The 21,524-nt window shown below is 58.6% G+C and overlaps 1 protein-coding gene and 1 long non-coding RNA gene across 3 annotated transcripts; one reads left to right on the forward strand and one right to left on the reverse strand.

The window, feature by feature from the left end:
• Nucleotides 1–1,171: 1,171 nt before the first annotated feature.
• ARSG (arylsulfatase G) lies at nucleotides 1,172–21,004 on the reverse strand. 2 transcript variants are annotated; one of them, XM_032129102.1, is made up of 11 exons: nucleotides 18,240–21,004; nucleotides 17,741–17,928; nucleotides 16,877–16,924; nucleotides 16,686–16,797; nucleotides 16,275–16,415; nucleotides 13,602–13,792; nucleotides 12,930–13,010; nucleotides 9,936–10,044; nucleotides 5,619–5,739; nucleotides 2,036–2,126; nucleotides 1,172–1,746 (listed from the first exon to the last, which is right to left on the reverse strand). In XM_032129102.1, the coding sequence occupies exons 1-11, from the start codon at nucleotides 18,440–18,442 to the stop codon at nucleotides 1,418–1,420; spliced, it is 1,614 nt and encodes a 537-aa protein (XP_031984993.1). In that variant the 5' UTR covers nucleotides 18,443–21,004; the 3' UTR covers nucleotides 1,172–1,417. The 2 variants fall into 2 exon arrangements, with proteins under 2 accessions (XP_031984993.1, XP_031984994.1); XM_032129103.1 differs by having other exon boundaries at nucleotides 16,275–16,412; nucleotides 18,240–21,003.
• LOC116453552 lies at nucleotides 2,344–4,044 on the forward strand. Its single transcript, XR_004243849.1, has 2 exons — nucleotides 2,344–3,476; nucleotides 3,571–4,044. It is a non-coding gene; the product is annotated as an uncharacterized LOC116453552 (long non-coding RNA).
• Nucleotides 21,005–21,524: the final 520 nt, after the last annotated feature.

The following is a 21,524-nucleotide window of genomic DNA, read 5'->3' on the forward strand; positions in this document are numbered from 1 at the left end:
TGTAAATCAGAATCCAGAATTGTTTCAGAACACCCTCACTCAGCTGCTGAGAAATCCCAGTGGTTTCTCAAGTTTCAGTTGCACCTTCATTTCTGCCTTTGCAGCTCCCCAGGCCTTTGCACCTGCCCAGAAATGGCCCCACAGGAGCTGTTTCACTCCATCTGTGCCTGTGTTGGGATCGGCAGGAGCAGCTCCTCTGCCTGGAGCCCTGATCTGCTGGGAGACCCCCGGGCAGGGACCTCTCCCTGACCTCCCCAAAACCCCACAGTTACACCTCTCTCTTTCCTGCAGAGCTGATGGGGAGCAGCCCCAGTTCTCTCCCTGCCACCCTCAGGGAACAGCCTTTCCCAAAGCCTGGAATGGCACAGCACAGCCCCTGAACCCCACTGTGGCACCACGAGTCCAGCATCCTTCCCACACAGATGGCAGCCCTCAGGGACAGCCCGGGACCCCCTCCCTCCCTCCCTCCCTTCCTTCCTCCCTTCCTTCCTTCCTTCCTCCCTCCCTCCCTCCCTCCCTTCCTTCCTTCCTCCCTCCCTCCCTTCCTTCCTTCCTCCCTCCCTCCCTTCCTTACTTCCTTCCTCCCTTTCTTCCTCCCTTCCTTCCTCCCTTCCTTCCTTCCTTCCTGCCTTCCTTCCTTCCTTACTTCCTTCCTTCCTTCCGAATTCCTTCCTCCCTTCCTCCCTTCCTCCCTTCCTTCCTTCCTCCCTCCCTTCCTCCCTTCCTTCCTTCCTTCCTTCCTCCCTCCCTTCCTCCCTTCCTCCCTTCCTCCCTCCCTTCCTCCCTTCCTCCCTTCTTCCCTTCCTTCCTTCCGAATTCCTTCCTTCCTTCCTTCCTTCCTTCCTTCCTTCCTTCCTTCCTTCCTTCCTTCCTTCCTTCCTTCCTTCCTTCCACAGAGAGCTGGGTCTTGCCATGACCCCGCTAATGAACCTCAGCAGGCAGCTGGCAGGGCAGGTGCTCCGTTCCCAGAGCACTCCCCTTGTGCCAACCAGGAATTTTCTCTCTGCAGCCACCAAACTTCAGAGTCTCTGCCCCAGAAGCGCTGATTGCTCAGAGGCTGTGCCCTGTCCTCCCCTGCCTTGTGCTCCCACCAGCTGCTCCTGTAAGGTCTCTTCTTAGGGGAAAGGCAAGGAAATTTCCCAGAGGAATCCTCTCCCAAAGCCAGCTCTCACAGAAGGTACTTTTAATCCAAGAACTGTCTCTTTCCCAGATAAAGAGCCCTACAAAAAGCCTTCCACATGCCCAGGGTCCAAAGGGAACCCTCTGTGTGCTCCCCCAGTCCCACATCCAACTCACCTCCCCCTTCCCAGCACGGAGCAGAGGAAACCGCAGCCTCCATCCCTCCCCATGGCCAACCTCCGGCCTGGAGTTCACAGACACCAGACTCAGGAAAGGAGCAGCCTGAGCAATTATTTGCTTACAGACAAAGCCGTGGTGTTCTCTTTCCCACGTGGGGATCCAGCGTGGCTCCGTGAGCCCCGCGGCACCGGCAGCCCACGTGCTGCACGTTGCAGCAGGGAATTGCAGCCGGATCCTGGGAATAATCTGCAACTGAGACATTGTCTGCTGCAATGTCCTGCAGAGCTTGGGCATAAGCCCTGCTGATGGCAGGCAGCACTGCCTGGTACTCTCTGGATGCCACATCCAGAGGCTCCTGCTCCTGGATGTCACGGTCCAGGTTGAAGATGAGGGGTGGTTGGTGCTGCACTGCCGGCCCAGTGCTGCCATCACAGGCCATGGCCCCTCCTAGGGAGGAAATGGGAGAAAACCCCTGGGGTCACAGGGGTCCAGGGATCACCTCTGTACTCCTCACCCCCCCAGGACGGCCCATCCCCACCCCATCCCAGCTCTTATTCCAAGAGCGTTCCTGAGGCCAACCCCAGGCTGCAGCACCATCCTGCAGACACGGGTCAGCACATCCTTGGGTCTGCTCTTGCTTGAATTAACCTGTGGGGTTTTCGTCTGTACCTGCAGGGATCTAAGAATTCCAGAGGTTCTTTCCCAGACTTTACTACCTCTGGTAGGGACACAGTACCTGTGGTGTAGAACACCTTGTACTGAGCCAGCCGCAGTGCCTCGATCTCGCCAACCTTCCCAGCTGCACCGCTGTTGGGGTGGAGCAGAACCTGCAAGAAGGACGGAATGTTCCATGAGATCCACTCCCTCCCCAGGTGAGCCACATCCCACCCCTGCACCCATTCACAGACACCATTCAGGCCTTGGACTCTGAGCAACCAACAGATCTGTGATTGCTGAAGGGTGGAATGATGGCAAAAGGGCCCCAGGAAACACCAGCATCTCCCTTGGACCTTCCTGGCCTGGCAGGAGCCTCTGAATTCCTCCTGATTCTATGGTAAGAAAGTGATCACAAAGGTGGGGGGGCTTCCAGCAGAGCAGGGCAGATTATCATAAAATCCCAGAATGGTTTGGGTTGGAACGCTCTCAAAGCCCATCCCATTCCACTCTCTGCCATGGCAGGGACACCTTCCACTGTCCCAGGCTGTCCAACTTGGCCTTGGACACTTCCAGGGATGGGGCAGCCATAGCTTCTTGGGATAACCTGTGCCAGAGCCTCCCCACTCTTAAAATTCAGAATTTCTTCCTAACATCCAATCTAAATCTCCCCCTTTTACTCCAAAACCATTCCCCCTTGCCCTATCACTAAATGCCTGTGTAATATTTGGGAGCCAGGGTGGTCTCAGGTGCTCTGTGTCACCCAGCACCTCCCTGGGTGCTCACAGCTCCGCCAGCAGTGGGGACATCCAAGGGAGCTGAGCACCGGCCGGGAGCCAGCAAAGCCACGAGCTGCGGGTGAGCTCATGCGAGGCAGAGGGGAAGGTGAGGTGCTGGAACATCGCTCCCACATCCCTCCTGTCCGTCTGACTCACCCCGCTGTGCAAGGGCTCCCTTCCCTGACAACAGCCAGGGAATGGGTTGAGGAGCAAGGGAAGGAGGGAAGGGTGGGTCGAATCTCTCACTTTTGGTATTTAGGACACTTGATCCACACAGGACAGCTGCTCTGGCACTGGGGAGCGAGGAGACAAGTGAGCTGGACACTCCAGCGGCTCCTCTCTCTGATAATATCTGCCGTGGAGCCAAAGCCTTCACTGAGGGATGAGTCACTTGAGGTTTCCTCCCCGGGAATTTGAGTTAAAAGTGATTCAAGAAATTTCCACTGTGCTAAGAATTAGAAACATCTGCTGGAGTTGTAGGCAGCTGCAGTGCCAAGTTTAGTAACAGCACTCGCAGCTGATGAGCGCAGCAGTGCCTGAGCAGGTGCCCGGCACGGAGCCCTGCCCCTCAGGGAGCATCCCAGGCACCCTGGGCACCCCAAGATGTCCATCCCACACTGCCTGGCAGAGCACTCCCGGGATCCCAGGCACCCAGAGGTGTCCATCCCACACTGCCTGGTCCAGATGTAGCCACTGCCTCACGGGACTGGTTGGAACCTCATCCAAGAAATGCCAGGATTCACGGTAGGGGGTGATTTCCAAATCCTCTCACTTTCCTTTATTGCCCTCCATTGCAAGGTAAATTCTTTTGGAATTTGGTTGGATCTTTATGTTTTAGGGGAGAAATAAGAAGGGTGTAAAGAGGAAGAAGTGGTGCAGGGTGAGCCCGGTGCAAGGAGGAAGCCTGCTGCAGAGTCCCCTTCTGCTGACACTCCTCAGGCAGGATAAAAGAGCTCCAAAGGAAGAATCAGCAAATATTCAAGGCCCTATGAAGCCAAGGGACCAGGAACTGAACCAATTCATCTGTCTCCAGCCTTAAAGCTTTGCCTACACCTTTAAACAGCACAGCTGGGCTGCTGCCAAGGGCACTCAAACCTCCCTTCCTACCAACAACCATGTTCCTAAACCTCTTAAAACCCCACATTTAGAAAATATGTTATAATTTACTGCATAATTAAGGAGCTTGTTTTGAATCAAGAAACATTCCCAGGTCTGGAACTCTTCCATTAATCCATGACTATTATTTTAATAAATAAAAGATAGAGAAGGGAGGGAAAAAAGCCTTTTCTCCCCTGAAAATTCATTGCTTGAACTTGGTGCTCTGGGCTATTCACATTCAGCTGACGGACAGAGGGATTTACTGCCCCTGGTACTCTCGGTGCTCCTTGGAGGACGTGGTTTATTTTTCCTGACAACAGCCCTCGCTCTCAGCAGGACCTCGGTGTCACCCCAGCCCCGTTCCTGGCTGTGCCAGTGCCGAGCACAGGCTGGGACACTGGGACAATGTCACCCGGGCAGCCCACGCTGGGAGCTCCAGCCACCCCAATTAGGAATGTGTGGAAATTGGGCTTTGGAGTGAGCGAGAGAGCTGCTTTCAGGAGGATTTGTGTCAAGAGAAACCCTGCACAGGGGTCACTATCGGCCACTCGCGAGCAGGGGGTGAGAGGGGGGAAGCCAGGAGGGGAGGGAGCGGGGACACGCCTGCTCCCGACCACCCCACGGGGCTGTGTGTCCCCTCCCAGGTCACCCCATCCCACGGCAGCGCGATCCCACCCCCTGGGGGGAATTCCACACAGGAATGGCTGCACCCTGACACCCAGCAAACTATCGCTCCCAGCAAACCATGGCTGCCTGCAAACCATCACTCCCAAAAAAACACCACTCTCAGCACGCCATTGCTCCCAGAAAACCATCATTCCCAGCAAACCATTGCTGCCAGCAGCCCCCCAGTGCCCTGCTCCCAGCGCTGCCCGTGCAGAGCAGGGTTAATCCCAAGGAGCAGAGTGGAGCCCGCTGGACACATCCCATCCTCTTCCCTGCTCCATCTCCCGGTTCAGCAAAGGGTTCCATAAATACAAAGCAAATACCAAACCCCTGATGGACACAGAAAGCAAATCCAAGATCCCGCTGGGAGCTGGCTCACGGTGCTTGCAGGAGGGTGTACTTTAAAAGCAAATTCAGGATTTATCCATGGGACTGCTATTAAAGCCGCCTTTTTAAAATTCTTTTGGTTCTGCAAAAATCTCGTGCAACTCTGAGACAACCGTGTGGCCATCCTGCTTGTCCTGCAAACTGTGGGTTTTGGGGTTAAAGGAGCTGTCAGCAGCGGGTTGTATGACAGAGCTGCAGGATATGGGGTGGGCTGTCCCGTTGGAACACTGTCACCCCAGAGCTGGGAGGAGAAGGCGTTTGTTACACCTTGATCTGGTATGGTAAATAAATGGGTATAACCAGGTTTGAGCCCCTGGAATCTCCCCCTTTTGATGTACCTTTTGGGATGAGAAAGATGCTGTGCTGGGCACTGCAGGCTGCCACAAGCCTGAGCATCTCTGGGCTGGAGTCCCTGGGATCACAGACACAGCTCTGAGGCACACAGGAAGGTGTCAAGCTGCAGGCACAGGCACTTCCACTTCTAATCCCAGATTTGTGAACGAAGCACAAAACCATCTTCATTAGCCCAGAGCCCTTTTACCCTGATATCCCAAGCCCAGCCTGGTACAGCACCCGGCCGTCTCCAGCTGTCCTTCTCCTCCTCCAGGCCAGGGGCTGACGCTCCCGTGGATCTGCACATCACCAGTCTGAGCCTTTTTCCACCCCCACTCACCTGTTTTAGCTCAGGCTCCTGCTGTCAGGAGGGGCTGTCACAGGGGAGTGGCTCTGCCTTACCTTGTGCCCTACATCCGAGCAGCCAAAGAGAACTGGGGACACATCCAAGCCATCAAAGCGCCTGTTTGGGGGCAGCGCTGCCCCAGCCAGGGCCACCAGCGTGGGGAAGATGTCCAGGACACTGGGGAAAGAGGGGACTGTCATCAGAGCAAGGAGTGAGAATCCATGGAGGGTCCCCCCAACCTCACCTGCGCCCCACATCCCTCACAAGAGGAGCTCCCAACAGCCGAAAAGGCTGAACCCAGCCCTGTTCCTGGCAAGCCCTGGCTTCACACCCCTCACACCCCCAGCCAGCTGCTCGGGTTCAGTCAGGATGTGCCTGGCAAACCCTGCACCCACAGCCCCTCCCGCCCTCCTGAACCCCCTGGGCACGGGAAGGCAGCAGGTCAGTCACCGTCTGCACCAAGTGCCAGCACAGGGGTTTTCAGGCTGGTGCCAGCAGCTCCTGGCACCCCAGGAAATGCGGTGTGGCTGCTGCAGGGCGCAGCACGAGCCAGGATAGAACAGGAGAGCAGAGCTGCTCCGTGTCCCACAGACCCACTCAGCCTTTCCAGCCTGTGCAGGGCCTCAGCCACAGCAGAGCACCTGGGACTCACCCCAGTCCTTCCCGGAGCAGAGGGACACAGGGAAGGGGCAGGTGGCCCAAAGTCCCGCCGGCTCCGTGAGGACGCAGAGAGGGACAGTCCCCACTTTCCCACCTGCTGCCTGTCCCCACCTGGCACATCCGTGTGGTGTGAAGGGGCTGCAGGAGGGGTGGGATGGGGATCACCCAGCCCTGCTCCCAGCCCTTCACAGCCTGGGCACAGGCCCCCCCTCTGCTGGTCCTGTGTCCCAGAGGGGTCCAGACTCGACTCCAGTGGGATGGGAACATCCTGCTCGCAGCCCCCACATCCAGTCCACACCCTCCACATCCTGTGGGGCACAAGTGTCCGTCCCCCTGGTGCCACCAACAGCATCCCTCCCTCACAGATGTAGTCACAAGGTGACCCCACATCTCTAAAAGGAACCACCCACAACCAGGGTGTCCCATGGCCCCAGGGGACAGCGGGACATCAGCGTGGCCAAGTGACACATCGCAGCGCTGCCCTCGGGGACGAGGCTGTGGCACAGGAGGTGACAGCTGCAGTGCTGCCGACGGGGACTCAACCCTCACCCCTCTGGCTACAAAACTCCCGTGCCAGCAGCTCTGAGGGCTTGGCTGGAGCAAGGAAATTGGTACAGGAAGCAAAAGCACCAGGAACTGGGGTCACCGGGGTGCTGCCGTGGTCCTGGCACTGTGACCTGGTCACCATGGCTCTGCCACCACTATGACCCTGCCCCCGCGTGTCTCCTGCCCAGTGTGTGATGGCAGCTGCGTGAGCAGAGAGAGGAAAGAGCCCTGGGTTTAACAGCCCCCAGCTCTCCCATTGAACGAGTTTTAATTCAGCTGCTAAGAGACAGAACAAATAAGAACAAACACTGCTGCGAGGCAGCCCCGGCCGGCGCTCACCGAGACGGCCCCCCCGGCCAGGCCGGCCGGGAGGTGCCCAAAAACATCCTGGCTCTCCACTGCAGTCCCTGCAGCACCTCGCTGGGGGCACAGCAGGTCCCCCAAAACAGCAGCTCACCTGGGCAGCCTGTCCCTGGTCCCAGGGGTGCCCAGCACCTCCCCAATCCAGCTCCCACCTCAATGCATGTGGATGCTCCCAAGCAGCCCTGACCAGTGGATGGGACCTCTGGAAAGCATCACCAGGGTGGGAGGACAACATGATTGAGGGCAGAGGTGGCTGAAGATTCCCCCAGCCATGGGCAGGTGTAACCCATGGAAAAGACATGAAAAATAGGATTTTGGTGGAAGCTGGCATCAAAGCCAGCGGGCACATCCTGGGAGCCAAGCTGGGAAAGACGTGCTTGAGGGAAAGCCCCACTGCCAACCCCTGCCCTGCCAAGAAAGATTCAACACATTCAACATCAACACTCAGCCATCCTGCTGCTGCCTGAACACCGAGGGAAAAGGGCCTGGCAGTGCCCAAGGACAGCAGCTCCCTTCCTGTGAGACAGTGGGCATCCCCACACCCGGGCAGGACTTGGCGGGAGCACTGCCCTGCCGTAGTGCTGGGCATCCCGGCATCCCAGGCATGACGTGGCAGGGAAACCCTGCCCTGCCTGGCGATGGCAGGGTGCAGACAGCTGCAGCAGCTCTCCCCACACCCCAGCAGCTCAGCCAACCTGCCCAGCCCCACGCCGCCGGCACAGCCAGGATGGTGCAATCTCCTCCTTCACCACCTTCCTGACCTACTTCTTCCGTGTCCTACTTCGGGTTGGGGCAGGGAAGGGCAGAAGCACAGTGGGTGGCTCTGGCAATTAACTATAATTAAGAAAAGCAGACAAGGCAGTTTTGTGCAGAGCCCGGCGTGCAGGTGCTGGTCTGTGGTGAGGCATCAGCGTTTCTCTGCTGGCGCAGCTCCCCGGCCCCTGGGCACGCTCACCCTCGCTCACCCCTGCACTCCCTGGCCAGGCAGGACATGGAGCCGCGAGGTCCTGGGCAGTCCCAGCAGCCTCCCTGCCCGAGCCAGGTGTTTCCATAACCCCAGGGGAAGAGGAGATCCGTGCAGATGGGTAAGGCCTTTCCCTGCCCAGCCCTGGCTCTTCCCGGGGATCCCACCAGGCTGAGGTCCCTCTGCGTGTGCACAGGGCTCCCCAGCCTCTCCCGCACACACATTTCATTCCCTCCCCAGCCTCTCGGTCTTCCCCTTCAACTGGGGGGATTTCAATGTCGCTGTTGCACATGTTCATCTTTGGGGGCTGTCCCCGAGGGTGACAGAGGCATAGAGAAAAGCCACCTGTCCTGTGAGCACCTCCCTGTCCCTCAGTGTCCCTCCACATTCCCTGTCTCACCTCGGGCCATGGCTGGGATCGCAGGGGTGACACTTTCCTGAGCATGACCCATTGCTCACGCCCCCCAGGCTGGCTCTGTGCTGCCTCCCAAAGAGGGGGTGCCCTGTCCTGATGCCAGGGCATCACCCTGCAAAGCTGGGCATGGCCCTGTGGCAGTGCCAGGCTCTGCCGTGGGGGACACCAGCTGCTCTGTGACTCCTGGGGAGCTCCAGTCACTTTCCAAGCACCTGGAGTGCTGCACGTGCCTCTGCTGGATTTCTAGATTTCCAGCTGTCTAACCTGTCAGACTGGAGCTGGGAAATGCAGGAGATAAGGTCTGTGATTAGATAATCAGAATTCCTGGGCTTGGAGGCAAGGCTGCAGGGAAAGGCTGGTGGCACAGGGGGATGGGGACGGGCACTGACCCTGCACATGCTGCCCCAGCTGCCCGAGTGGGCAGGGTCTGGCAGCTCTGCCCCACGTCCCACGGCAGGCAAGGATTTGGAGGCAAAACCATGGGGTGCTACGTGCACCCCATCCCCTCCGCCAGACACCAGTGACTCAGCTTATGGCTCAAACCTTCCCCTGCCTGCAAAAATCCAGCTCCCAGAGCTGCCCTCGGGCTGTGGAACGAATGAGTGTCTCCAGCTTATCTCACGGACCTTAGAAACACCCAACGCTGCCCCAGGGCCCACCAGTCAGGACTCGATTCCAGCAGCTGGGACATTCTTTCCCAACACCAAACACCCCTCCAGCCCCATCACCCTGTGTGCTTCAGGGATGAAAGGGGACGGAGCATCCCAATGCCCAACAACCCTCCAGCCCCACCACCCCAGGGATGAAAGGGGACATTCCCCCCGCCCTGCCCCAGCACAGGATGTGCCCCACGCCCTCTGCCAGGGAGGGCTGTCAGGAGAGGTGCAGTTCCACGTGGAGGGGTGCAAGTGCTGCATGGAGAGGGGCAATACAGACCCTCCCTGCCGCCCTCCCCAGTGAGGACGGGCGGGGGGCAGCAGCCCTCGCCCTCGCTGCCGCCGGATCCCGGCCCGGCCGCATCCTGCAGTGGATGCCAGATCCATCTCTCCGGCCAGCCCTGCCCACAACCGCACCCTCCTCCACATAAAGCCATTCACAGACCACAAAGCCTGAGCCTGCTCCTTGGTGGGGAGAGAGAACATTGTCATCTTTTAATTATCGGGAGGCCCTTGGCCACCGCGGCCAGGAGCACACGGAGCCCGGTGGCTGCAAGCGCCAACCCTCCAGCCTCACAAAAAGCCCTATCAGCTCCTCTCTGCTGAAGCATTAAGTCTTGGGAGAGGACAAAAGTACAGTCTGGCACAAGGCAGGGAAGAACCAGTGCAGGCAGCTGCTGCTGCCAAAATCCAGGTGATGACCTGGGTCACAGTGCAGGGACAGGGGTCCTTCCCAATGGGGCCACCCCGCTCTCCGAGGGGCTCTTACCTGAGCAGAGCGTGGCTCGTCCTCCTGGCAGGGACACGGCCAGGCCAGTACACCAGGGCTGGCACCCTGTGCCCTCCTTCCCAGGTTGTCTGCTTGGCTGAGCTCCCACCTGCAGGAGAACAGGGCAGCGCTGGGCATCCTGCTGCTACTGGAAAACCTCCTGACCCCGGAGTTTCCCCGGGAAAGGAACTGTGCAGAGCAGAGATGGTGTAAATTACCCCAAAGGAGAATGGTTTCGCTGGGCCAGGGAAGGAAGAAGAGCTACAGGAGTTTTTCAGAGGGAAAGGGAAAAGAAAAGGGTCTCAGCTGGGCACTGGTTTGTGTTTCTCTGCTCCAGTGAGTGATGAGAAATGCAGCGGCTGCCAGAGCCATCGCATTTTCAGCCACTTTTGATGCCAGGTGAGAGAATGGAGCAGGCAGGAAATGTAGGAATTTATTCCAGGGGCTTCTGTCCTCTGCAGGGCTCAGCACCAACAGCCCCCCCACCCCCGCCCCGGCCTGCTGGAAACCTGCCTCATTAAAAATACCATCCTGCTAATAACCCTGCTGCCAGTTAATGAACCTGATCCATCGTTTCCCTGACAGCACCCAGTGCACGCCTGCTCTGCCCTTGGATTTGAGATGCACAGGGATCTGCCCAGTCCCTTCCTCTGCCTGGAGTGCTGAGCACTGGGACTGGGGTGCTGAGCACCAAAATTGGGGTGCTGAGCCCCGAAATGGGAACACCAAGCATCAAAACGGCTGGAAGGGTGTTGGAGAGCCTCTGCCTTGGCTGCAGCCCAAAGGGCCCCAGGCAGCTGAAGGGAGAAGGAGCTGGGAATGGGGCAAAGAGAAAATCCCAACGCGATTCACCGAGCAAACTTCCCAGGAGCAGCCTTTGTGCGCTGCCTTTCAGCGTGCGCATGGCAACGGCACTCGCCCCGAGCCATTTCCTCCGGGCACAGCCAACAGAGTCCCCGCGCCGTCCCCAGCCCGGCCCGGCTTCTCCAGGAGTCACTGCCTGATGCCTCGGGCTGATCCATGCTCCCAGACTATGCTGCCGTGCCCACAAGGACACGTGTGGCACAGGTGCCACAAGGACTAGCCCAGGGAAAAGGTTTCTGACGCTGGCATGGACCAAGCACATCCCCGATCTCTCCCATTGCCCACCCAAACTTTTGGTGTTTCCCCCTGCCCTCAGACACCCCAGGAAATCACAGCAATTACAGCAATTAATATGAATCCCCTTCTCTGCACAATATGAAAAAACTCATCCTCCTGGGTGCATTTCCAGGGTTTTTCCATGCATGGTCAGGGTCTCTGGAAGGACATCAGAGGGACATTTCCTGACCAAGCCACCCCGGTACCTCTGGCTGGTCAGGTCAGAGCAGCCTGGGAATGAGGTCACATTAACACTTTGGGAAGTAAACAGGGCTGAAACACCCAAACCCAACCAGGGAATTTTCTCCAGAGTGGGGATGATGCAGCCCTGCTGCTGTGGGGACTTTCCAGGCTTTCCAGGAAAGCTGAACTGTGCATTCCCGTGGCGGGATGAAAACCTTGGTCCCACCACACACACAGCAGGTCTTCAGCACAGGGACAGCAGGTCTGGAACTTCCCCAACCTGCCTCAAAATATGCCCAGCATCATATCCCCAAAATGTCTCTCTCTCTCCCAGTATCCCCCTGTTGCTGGACTCTTGGCCCCAAGATGGGAGACGAGTTTTTGGGGTGGGCTGCGGGCTGTGGGAAGCACAGAGGAACGGGGAGCACACACGGATACGCTGCTCTCTCCCAACTCCAGTGACCACCTGAAATGAGTGGAAAACATCCCTGGAATTTGGGTTGGACCTTAAAACGAAACACGGAGCTACAGGAAACTTACAGAAACACATAGAAACACATAGAAACATGTAGAGCCGGGAGCAGTCCGTCCTGCCCTGCCCTCCCACTGCTGGGGGCTTTCCCTGCCGGGGAACAATCCCCGGGGCTGGGAGGGCCGAGCATCCCACCCCGGCAGCCCCGGGCGGTGCGGGCAGTGCCAGCCCAGCCGGCAGCAGCCCGGGCCGGCTCTCCAAACATCCGTGCAGCCACCGGCCGAGGGATTTCCGAAGTCACCCTCGCCGCCAGTGTTTGCAGCCAGCTCGGAGCGCTCTGCCAGCCCGACCTCCTCCCCAGCCTCCACCGCAGGCAGGAGGGGCTGGGAAGGGGCCGTGTTTTCCTCGCCTGTTCCCGAACGCCGCAGTCTCTGTACCATCTGCTCGGGCTTGTGACCGTGGGTTGCTCAAGAGCAACAACCCGGGGCCGTCAGCGGGGTTTGTTTACTAGAAAATTAAGGTTACGATTCCATGCCGGGGCCAGGCGAAGGAAAGGCTCTGGGAATGGGACGGAGCCAGCGCAGTTTGCCCAGGGGAGCGGCCGCGGTCCCACGGCCGGGGCGTCAGGAAGCGGAGGAGGAAGCTCCTCGCTGCTGACCCCGGGCAGGGGCAGCCGAGCCTGGCACGTTAACTCCGCGTAATACAAGCAGAAGTGGGAAACGCCTGACTCATGAATGTTTCTGGCCGCCTCGGCCGAAATAAACCCACCAAGCAGATGGCTTGGCCGGAAAAGGAGGAAAGAGTGAAAAAAAACCTCAACAAAAAAACCCCAACAAAACGGTGGAGAGAAAGAAAAGCAAAGTCCCGGGGCATGGGGAGGGTGGTGGGTGCTCTGCTCAGGGCGGGATGGGGGCTGTGAGACCGTGACGGGGCAGATGGCAACATCCCATCTCCAAATCATCACTCACCTCAAGCTCCGGGCTAACGGGGACCCCAGTCCACCCCCTGCAGCAGTTTTGGGGGAAACTTGACTGTTTGAAATTAAAAATGTGTTCTGGCGTGTTCAAGCCCAGGGCAGCAGCCAGGGAAAGGCTTGGGGTGGAATGCTGCCCACATCCCCTCGATGGGCAGTGAAGGGCTTTGTGGAGCAGCCCCCCCGTGCCCCCGGGGACTGGGACCCCCCCACGCTGCCACGTTACCTCGCTGCCTCTGCCAGGCACCCACGAACGGCCCCAGGCGTCCTGCCAGCTCACACTTCTGTGCCCAGGGGCCATTGTCACCTTCGAGAGAAAGAAATGTCCCCATGAGAGACACCAAGACCAGAGGGGACACCTCCACCGTGGGGGGTAGGCAAGGAGAAGTGACCCATCCATCCCTCCTTGCCACTCTTGTGATGCCTCCCCACACGAGCAAGAGCAGCTGGTTGATGGATTTTGGTTTTTAAGTTTGTTTACAGGGGCTGAGTGCAGGGCGAGAGGCTGGAGTGCCGCCAGGTCAGGGCAGGGGGGGCACGGTGCCACCAGCTTGGGGTGTTAATGAGAGGCCGAGCGAGCAGTTCCTGTCATCAGGAGCAAGACATCCTCATTAGGGAGGCTGCTCAGTGACAGAGAGCGGATTTGGGCTTCTTAATGAGCGAGGATTTGTGGTTTAATGAGTCACGGCCCCACCACTTCAGCCCCGCAGCTGAGGGGGGTGGCAGGGTGGGCACCCAGCTGAGTGGCCACAGCAGCCCAGGACCCCCGTCCCCAGCTGGGACTGCTCCCCATCCACAGAGCAATGGGAGCATTGAGGGCAGGGGACAAACACAGGTCCTGCCCCACCCCAAGGTGCAGTCCTCAGCGTCACCCCCAGCCCCAGTTTTCCTGCTGTACCTGCAAACCACAGGAGCGTGTTGCCCTTCCCGTGGCTGTCAGCGACCTCCTTTATCCGTCCCACCAGCGCATCCATCTCTCTGAGGGAGGCTCCGTAGATGCCCCTACCCGGAGCGGGGGGCAGCGGGGGGGTCAGCGGGACGTGCATATGGGCCAGGGCCACGTAGAGGAAGTAGGGGCGTCCGCTGTCACTGCGCAGGGGACAGAGGGACAGTGTTCAGCCTTCAGGGGGTGGCAGTGGCAGGAGGTCACTGGGGTGGTGGCACTGCTGAGCCTGGGGACATAAACCAGTGGCCTTTCTGCCCCTGCAGCTCCTTGGGGGAAAACACCCCACGTGCATCACCCAGCTGCAAATTCTCCAGGCACCCACCGCCCTCACAGGGAGGAAGCTTGGCTGAGCTGAGCCTCCCCTGCTCCTACTTAAACCTCTCCCCATTGTCCCCTTGTTGTCAGCTGTCATCCCACTTGGGATGGACTTGCCCCTTCCTCCATCTCTAGTGGCCAAACACCCCACACTGGTGCACACACCCACACCTCCCTCCCCTCTCTCAGGGGGCCCATTTTGGCCCTTTGTCCCCCTGCCCAGCTGGTGATGTGGGCAGAGGATGGGGACAGCAGGATGCCCACACCACCCTGGGCACGGCCTTGGCAGTGCCACTCAGCCCCGCAGAGGCAGCGCGGCATGTTTGCTGCCATGCACTGCCCCGCTGCCTGCTCGCTCCTAAATCATCACAGGACACGTCCTGTTTGCTTGTTTACAGCTATATTTATCTGCTCCAACGAGGCCTGCTCTTCCTCAGGGACCTCGGAGGGGAAGGGTGGGATGGCCAGTGGCGGGGAGGGGCCGGATCCCGGGGACGTGTCCCTGCCCGCGCACGCGCCCGGCTCCGGCCTCCCCCGGCTGCCTCCTGGAAGCTCTCGGGGCCCTTCCAACGTGCGTTTCAGCACTTCCTTCCTCTGCCCGTCACCCACCTGGATGGAAAATGAGTAAACCCCATCCTGCCCGGAGCTGCTGCATCCCCCTCATGACACCGGAGCCCCGTGGAGGGCTGTGTCCCCCTGGCACCCTGCCCATCCCTGCAGGACGCGGGGATTCAGGAGAGCTCCTGTGCCCCTTGCAAACTGCTACTGTGAGACCTCTTCCCATGGGATGCCAGAGACGCTGGAGCAGGGAAAGCCTCTTCCCCTGGCTCGCATCCCACTCAGGAGCACCACTCCAGTATCCAGATGGACTCATGGATGGCTGTGATGCTCAGCTGAACATCCCTGTCATCTGCCACATGGACACCTCGGAATTGTCCTGAAGATCCAGCAAACGTTTAATCAATAACTGAAGACAGGAGTCCCTGACTTTTGCTCCCACGGTCACTTGTGCTCTAGCAGTGCCACATCTCACTGTCACAAATTGCTCAACCTTGACTGGTTAAAAAAACACCGAGGTGGCAAATCCAGTGTTCTTTTGTTGCCCTGTAATGAATGAGTCAGCCAGGGGAAAACTGGAATAAGCCATCAAAGGGAAGGGGAGAAAAGGCAGGCACCTGCTTAATCCTGTTCTCCATGAATGCAGATAACCTCAAAACACTTCTGGGAGTTTAAAGGTTTTGTCCTATTAACCCAGAGCTTACACACTTGGCTTCACAGCCAAAGAGCATCTTGGCAGCTCAGAGGGCTGCAGGTTTGGTAGGAGAAAGGGTTGCTGCTGCCCCACAGCCCAGAGCCTGGGTATCCTCAGCATCCCAAACGTGGCCAAGCCACCCCATGGCCAATAAGGGATAAACTACAGGTATTGTGCAACAAAACGGCACCCAGGTTTATAGAGAGCCATTTCCCCACAGGCTGCTCCCTGCCCAGCCCTTCATTCAGCTCTGTTACACAAACCTTACCCCGAGAACCCCCCTTCCCCGGGCCTGCGTTATCCCGGAATGCAGGCAGGGGACGGGCTCAGACAGGGCTGCCCGGCAGCGCTTCCTCTCCTCACTCTGCAGGGAGGCATTTTGCAAAGTCACAGCTCGTAATCCGCCAATAATGGGGACTAAAATTACACAACCCGTCAGCAGGGCTCGGGGGCATCATTCGGAGGAGCCACTCTGCTCCTCGGGGACAAACACACCCGGGCACCTCCTGGTCTGTGGGGCTGGGGGAGGCACATCCTGAAGCCCAGGGATCTCGGAGTGCTTTATCCTCAAAATGGGTCCAATCTCACACCTGGGGCGTGTTCAAACACCTCCGGGTGCTGTTCTGGTCCCACCCTGGGCACCATTCAGCACCTGCTTACATGCCCCTGCCAGCACTTCACACCCATGGAGGCATCTCCACCACCCCCCTGCCAGCTCCTCCACAGGGATGCAGGGATGGACAGACGGATGGCAGCATTTGCCTCCCTCCCATCCCCACCAGCCTTGACATCATGCACGTTCCGCCCAGGAAGGAGGCACAGCCTCACTCAAAGGCTTTGACCTTCCTCAAAACTGGTGGTTTTAAAAACACACGCCCCCTTTTAGAGGACACCAGGACAGCCTCAGTGCCGCCTCCTCCAGCAGGAAGCCAAGCCATGGACACCCCAAATCCGAACGACAGCACAACACCCATCTCCCCTGGTGCGGGGGAGTCCTGCAGTGACCCAGGAGCTCTCCCAGCCATGGGGACAGACAGGGGGCAGGGGGTGGCCCTCACCTGGCCCGCTGGATGAACCGCGACGCCTCGTCCGCGTAGCGCGTGGCCAGGCTGCCGAGCTCCACGGGCTGCTGGATGATGGTGACGTTCTCGAACAGAGGCAGGGCAATCTCTGTGTAACAGTCCTTCCTCGCCTCCCTGCTGGGAACAGCCACCCCAGGCTTGTCACCGGAGCAGGCATGGAGCCTGGCTGTTCTCCTGGCTTCCAGAAAGCCGAGGAGGGGACAAGAAAGGGAGCGCTGCCAATGTCCCCATGGCACGGGATGCTCCCAGCCCTCACCCCGCAGGGGAAAACTGGGTGCACAGAGCATGAGGGGAGGTAACCACAGCCAAGGGCAGCCCTCAGGGCTGGGGACACTGCTGCAAACACCCACCTCCCCGTGACAGCACTGGAACCCGCGTGCCCCGTACCTGGCACCGGTGCCATGCCGCGGGCAGGGCGGGCAGGGCGGCAGGTTGTAGCCAGGGGTGTCTGTGCAGCCCATGTCATGGCTGTAGGGGATCCCAAAGTAGTAGTCAAAGCCTGAGAGGCAAGCGAGGGGGTCAGCGGGGTCAAGGTGACCACAGGGCCCTTGGTCCGTCCCCGCTGGCACAGCCCTTACCGCGGGAGTTGGGGTGATGGCGGCCGTGGTGTCCCAGGTGCCACTTGCCTGTGGGGAAGCCACAGAACATCATTTCAGAGGTGACACAGCTCTGGCCACCGCCAGCCCTCACCCACGAGGTGCCCACAGTGCTGAGGGCTTTAATCAAGCTACAAGAAAGGCTCCTTGTTTGTGCTGGCCGCGGTTCCAGAATGCCATCTATTTTTGCAGAAAACCCCAAAAAAATGCATAAGGTATCTCATGCCTGTGCAAAGCGACCGTTTCCAGCCTTAAAAGGCTCTTTCATGTGTTTGTGTTCTGAGCAGACGGCTTCCCAACCCCTCCCTAGCATCCAGCTTCATCCTCTGACCCCCGGCACGCGCTTGCTCCCACCGAACACACCAAACCAAGAGGGAGAACTGCAAAAACTGGGGGGGAATGGAGGAACAGAGGGATTTTCTGCCAGCACAACAGCAGGAGCTGCAGGTGCAAAGGGTTTGTGCTGGCTGAGGGGGACCCACAGTGACAGGAGGGTGCCCAAAGCCATGGGGCGAGCGGCACTGCCTGTGGTGTGGGATGCAGGATGGCAGAGCCGCCGAGCACAGTCCTGTTTGCTCGGGAACACCCAGCACATTCCTCGTGAGGTAAAGCAATTAGAGATTAAATGGAGAAGTCTGGGTTTCCGGCAGTGCCGTTGAAAAGGAAGATTTTAAGCTTGGCATTGCAAAATCCAAGGGGGATGTGTGAAATCTCCCTCACGTGGTCCTTCAGATTTTCCTTTCATTGCCAGCATTTCACCCAAGTACCTGCAGCCCCTCCTCTGCCAGGGCATCTTTGTCACCCCCTGCCACCTCCCCAGCTGCCCCCTGGCACTCTGGGCATTACCTATAGCTCCTGTGCTGTACCCAGCCTCCCGCAGGACCTCGGCCAGGGTGGTCTCGTTGAGGGGGAGGCCCCCGAGCGAGGTGATGGCGAAGTTGTGCGTGACCCCGTTGCGCACACCCAGGCGCCCCGTGAGCAGCGAGGCACGGGACGGGGAGCACGTGGACGCAGCTGAGTGGAAATCCACAAACCTGCAAAATGAAAAGACCCTTCAACTCACAAGACCCTGCGTGCTCTAACACTGCCCTGGCCCTCCCTGCTGCCCTGCACACTCCCCCTTTTGCTCTGGGGATGAGGACAGGGAGTGGGAGATGAAGGTTCCGGCAGGGATGGATGGATCTGCTCCCCAAGGTACCAGGCTCTGGCTGCCCTCCCCATGCACCCAAACCCACACCAATGAAATCCCTTTGCCTGCCAGTCCCACAGGGCTGAATTCCCCTGTGCTGCAGGACAGAGTAACCAGGGATGCTTGGAGAGGGCAGGGAAGGGGGATAGTCATTACCTTGTTCCTTCGGCAGCCAACTGATCCAAATGCGGGGTCTCCTTTGTCTCTGCCCAGTTGGCACCCAGATCCCCCCAACCCACATCATCTGCCAGGATGACGATGAAGTTGGGCTGCATGCTCACCACACAGGGAGCCCAGAGTCCCACCAGCGCCAGGGCAAGGCCCAGCACCGCCCATGGGGACAGGGACAGGGTCCCCATGGTGCCACACGTCCCCTCCCACCCGCGCTGCGGCACCAGCGGCTTCGTCTTCCCCAAACTCCCTCTGCTGTGTCCCTGTGGATGCAGCTGAGCCTTCCACGGGCTCGGTCCCTTCCTCAGCTGGTGGGGCAGGGCCGGGGGGCCGGGGGCCTGGGTTTGCTCCCTTGGCTGCCGACCGAGCTGCGACACCTCCTCCGTCTTTCACACCCAGGCACAGCTGATATTCCCGAAACTGGCGCCAGCAAAGGTGTTATTCTTAGAAGTCAAAAAACACCCTTTGAAGTCACTGTCACCCTATTTATATCTTTCCTTCCTTCCTGGTAAATATCTAATTAGACACCAAACTGAAGCGGCATTTTCCCCTCCAGGAGTGGGTTTGATCCGCGGCGGTGGCTGCTCTCCCCTCACCGCAGCCAGAGGATGTTTGTGTCCAAAAACGGCTCCTTCCCTGCAGACTGAGCCCCTCAGCCTTCTGGTGGAGAAGAAACTGCTGGGGCTCTGTCAGTCCATCCTTCACCTCCTTACAGCATCCCCTGTGCAAGGGAAGAAACAGAGTCAGGGAGTGCTCCTGTGCCCCAGCCCGGGGCAAAGCACCTTCTCCAGACACCAAGGTTTTGCTTTGCAGTTGTTCTGCTGCGTGGTTCACAACGGCTCAACTGGAAAGGACTGGGAATACGGAGCACCCCTTCCCTTCACCCACTGCTCAGGCTGGGATAGTTTCCCATGCTCCTGCCATCCCATGCTCCTGCCATCCCATGTTCCTGCCATCTCGTGCTCCTGCCATCCCATGCTCCTGCCATCCCATGTTCCTGCCATCTCGTGCTCCTGCCATCCCATGTTCCTTCCATCCCATGTTCCTGCCATCCCATGCTCCTGCCATCCCATGTTCCTTCCATCCCATGTTCCTGCCATCCTGTGCTCCTGCCACCCTGTCCTCCTGCCATCCCGTGCTCCCTCCCGCTTGCCAAGGGCTGTCTCCTAAGTGCAGCAGGGGGCACAGCACCACAAGGGGGACATGCAGGGCCCTGCCCTCATTTGTGACAACTGACAAGTGTTGGAAGCTCATTGCCTAAATTTAGTTGTGCTCCTGCTGCCCCACGGCTGCCAGAGCAGGCAGCACAGCCCGGCTGCCAGAGGGAGCTGCTCCCAGAGGTGAGGAGGCAGGAATCCATACAAACCCAGAAGGCAAAAAACCCCAGGAATACCCAGGATTAAGCACATCCAGCTGCTTAGGGCAGGATTTGGCCTCCAGAGATGGAAAGGTTCAAGGACAGACCCCCCAGAGACCAATGGCAGAGACGGAGCTGCGGCAGAGCTCCACAGAGCAGATGGAGCTGTGGAATACAATGTCTTGAACACAAAGTTATGGCCAAAGGGAGATGAAGCTGCAGAGATCTGCCAAAATCCCGCTGGGTCCTACACCAGGAGCTCTGCCCTGGCTGTGGGGATGCTGTGGGGATCTGTGCCTGGGTTGGGGATGGCCAGGACCCAGCTGTCCCCATTTGGTACCACAACCTTGGGGCAGGAACGTGCCGTGAAGGATGCAGCTCCCATGGGATGGTCAACACAGCCAAGCAGGACAAGATCCCTTAAGACAAACCAAGAGGGAGAGCAGAGAAGGCAATACTGGGAAACAAAAGAGAAGAACAGGACAGGAGGAGGCAGGAGAGGGAATACAATGAGCCCCATCTGTAGGCCAAGAGGTTTGTAGCTTGCAAAGTAAATTATTCCCAGCTTTTGCTGTTCACATCTTTAAAGGCTTTGGGCTGTCACTTGGATCAGCAGCTCCTGGGCTGTCAGCAGAGCATTGCAGTGATCAGAGATGTGGCTCCATTCATAATTCATAGCTCAGAGTGTTAATTTATAAAGCCTGGAGGCTCTCGGTACATCAGCTGACGGGGGTGGGATGCGCTGGGTCGTGGGGCTGAGCTGTGGGAGGGGGGCTCAGCTCTGGGAGAGGCTGCTCAGCCCTGCCCCAACAAAGCCCATGAGCTCAGGTCCTGTTCAGCACCCTTCTGCATCCCCACAGCTCCAATCATTGAGATTAGGTCTCTGGACATGTTTGAGGGCAGCTAAGTTGCCTTTATTTTCAAAACAAAAATTCCTTTGTAATTTTCTTGGATTTCTTCATGGACGGGAACTTGAAAGGAGCAGCTCTGCTAGGGTCCAACACCCCCTCCTCAGGGGCTGAGCCCAGCTGGGCCGAGGACAGCACAGAATTGAGCCACCAACTTCATAGGAACAGCATGGTCAGGGAGACCTCAGCCCCATCCCAGCCCCATCCCAGTCCCCTGTCCGGGACTCTTCACAGGGCAATGGAGCAGGATATCACCCTGTGCTAAAACTGGGGTCTGGCAGAAAATGAAGCACCAAAGTTGAGCTGAGCCCCTAAGGCAGTTGGTGTTCAGGCTTCCTGGGAAGACTCGCCACCGAATCCTGCCCTCCGGCACCTCCGCTGGCATCCAGCAGCTCCCGGGCCCCTCCCAGGCTGAGCGTGGTCTCTGTGCCAAATCCCAGCCTCTCCAAACATCGTCCAGGCAGCACCATCCCAGACCCCGTCCCGCTCCTGAGGGGTGGCCCTGCACCCCACAGCGTCCCCCAGGGACCTCCCCCCAACTGCACCTGCAGCCACACGGAAAAACCCAGCAAACCTCAAAAGAGCCTAACAACCCACAAACCTCTGTCCCTTCCATTTGCTTTGCGGAGGGATGCCAGGATGACACAGCTAACAAAAACAATCCACACAGTTTTCAAAGGACACTCTCTCCTCCCTAAATTACAGGGAAAGTCATCTAGGGCTTTTATTTATAATGCAAATTCATTCATTAGCATCAAACAAAACTTCTTGATCCCTGATGCTCAGAGGCCGTTTGAAGGCGAGTCGGAACAGGGCCCGTGGAACATCCACATCCAGACCACATCCAAACCCCGGCAGAGCGTGAGGCCATCGCTTGGCATCCACTCCGCTGCACTCTGAGCCCTCTCTGACCCTTTTCAGACCAAATTCCCAGGTGAGTCCGGGCTGTGCTGGCTGTGCCCCCACCCCATGCTGTGCACATCTCCCTGGAGGAGGTGGGAGCCT

This window comes from Corvus moneduloides, chromosome 19 (assembly GCF_009650955.1).
Source record: "Corvus moneduloides isolate bCorMon1 chromosome 19, bCorMon1.pri, whole genome shotgun sequence".
In the NCBI taxonomy this organism is placed as follows: Eukaryota; Metazoa; Chordata; class Aves; order Passeriformes; family Corvidae; genus Corvus; species Corvus moneduloides.

Coding starts and splice junctions, on each gene's coding strand:
- ARSG (XM_032129102.1), bottom strand. CDS start 18,442: ATGGGGACCCTGTCCCTGTCCCCATGGGCGGTGCTGGGCCTTGCCCTG. Junction 13,793..16,274: donor CGGTTCATCCAGCGGGCCAG/GTGAGGGCCACC, acceptor TCCCCTGCGCAG/TGACAGCGGACGCCCCTACT. Junction 5,740..9,935: donor ACGAGCCACGCTCTGCTCAG/GTAAGAGCCCCT, acceptor CTCTTTCCCCAG/TGTCCTGGACATCTTCCCCA.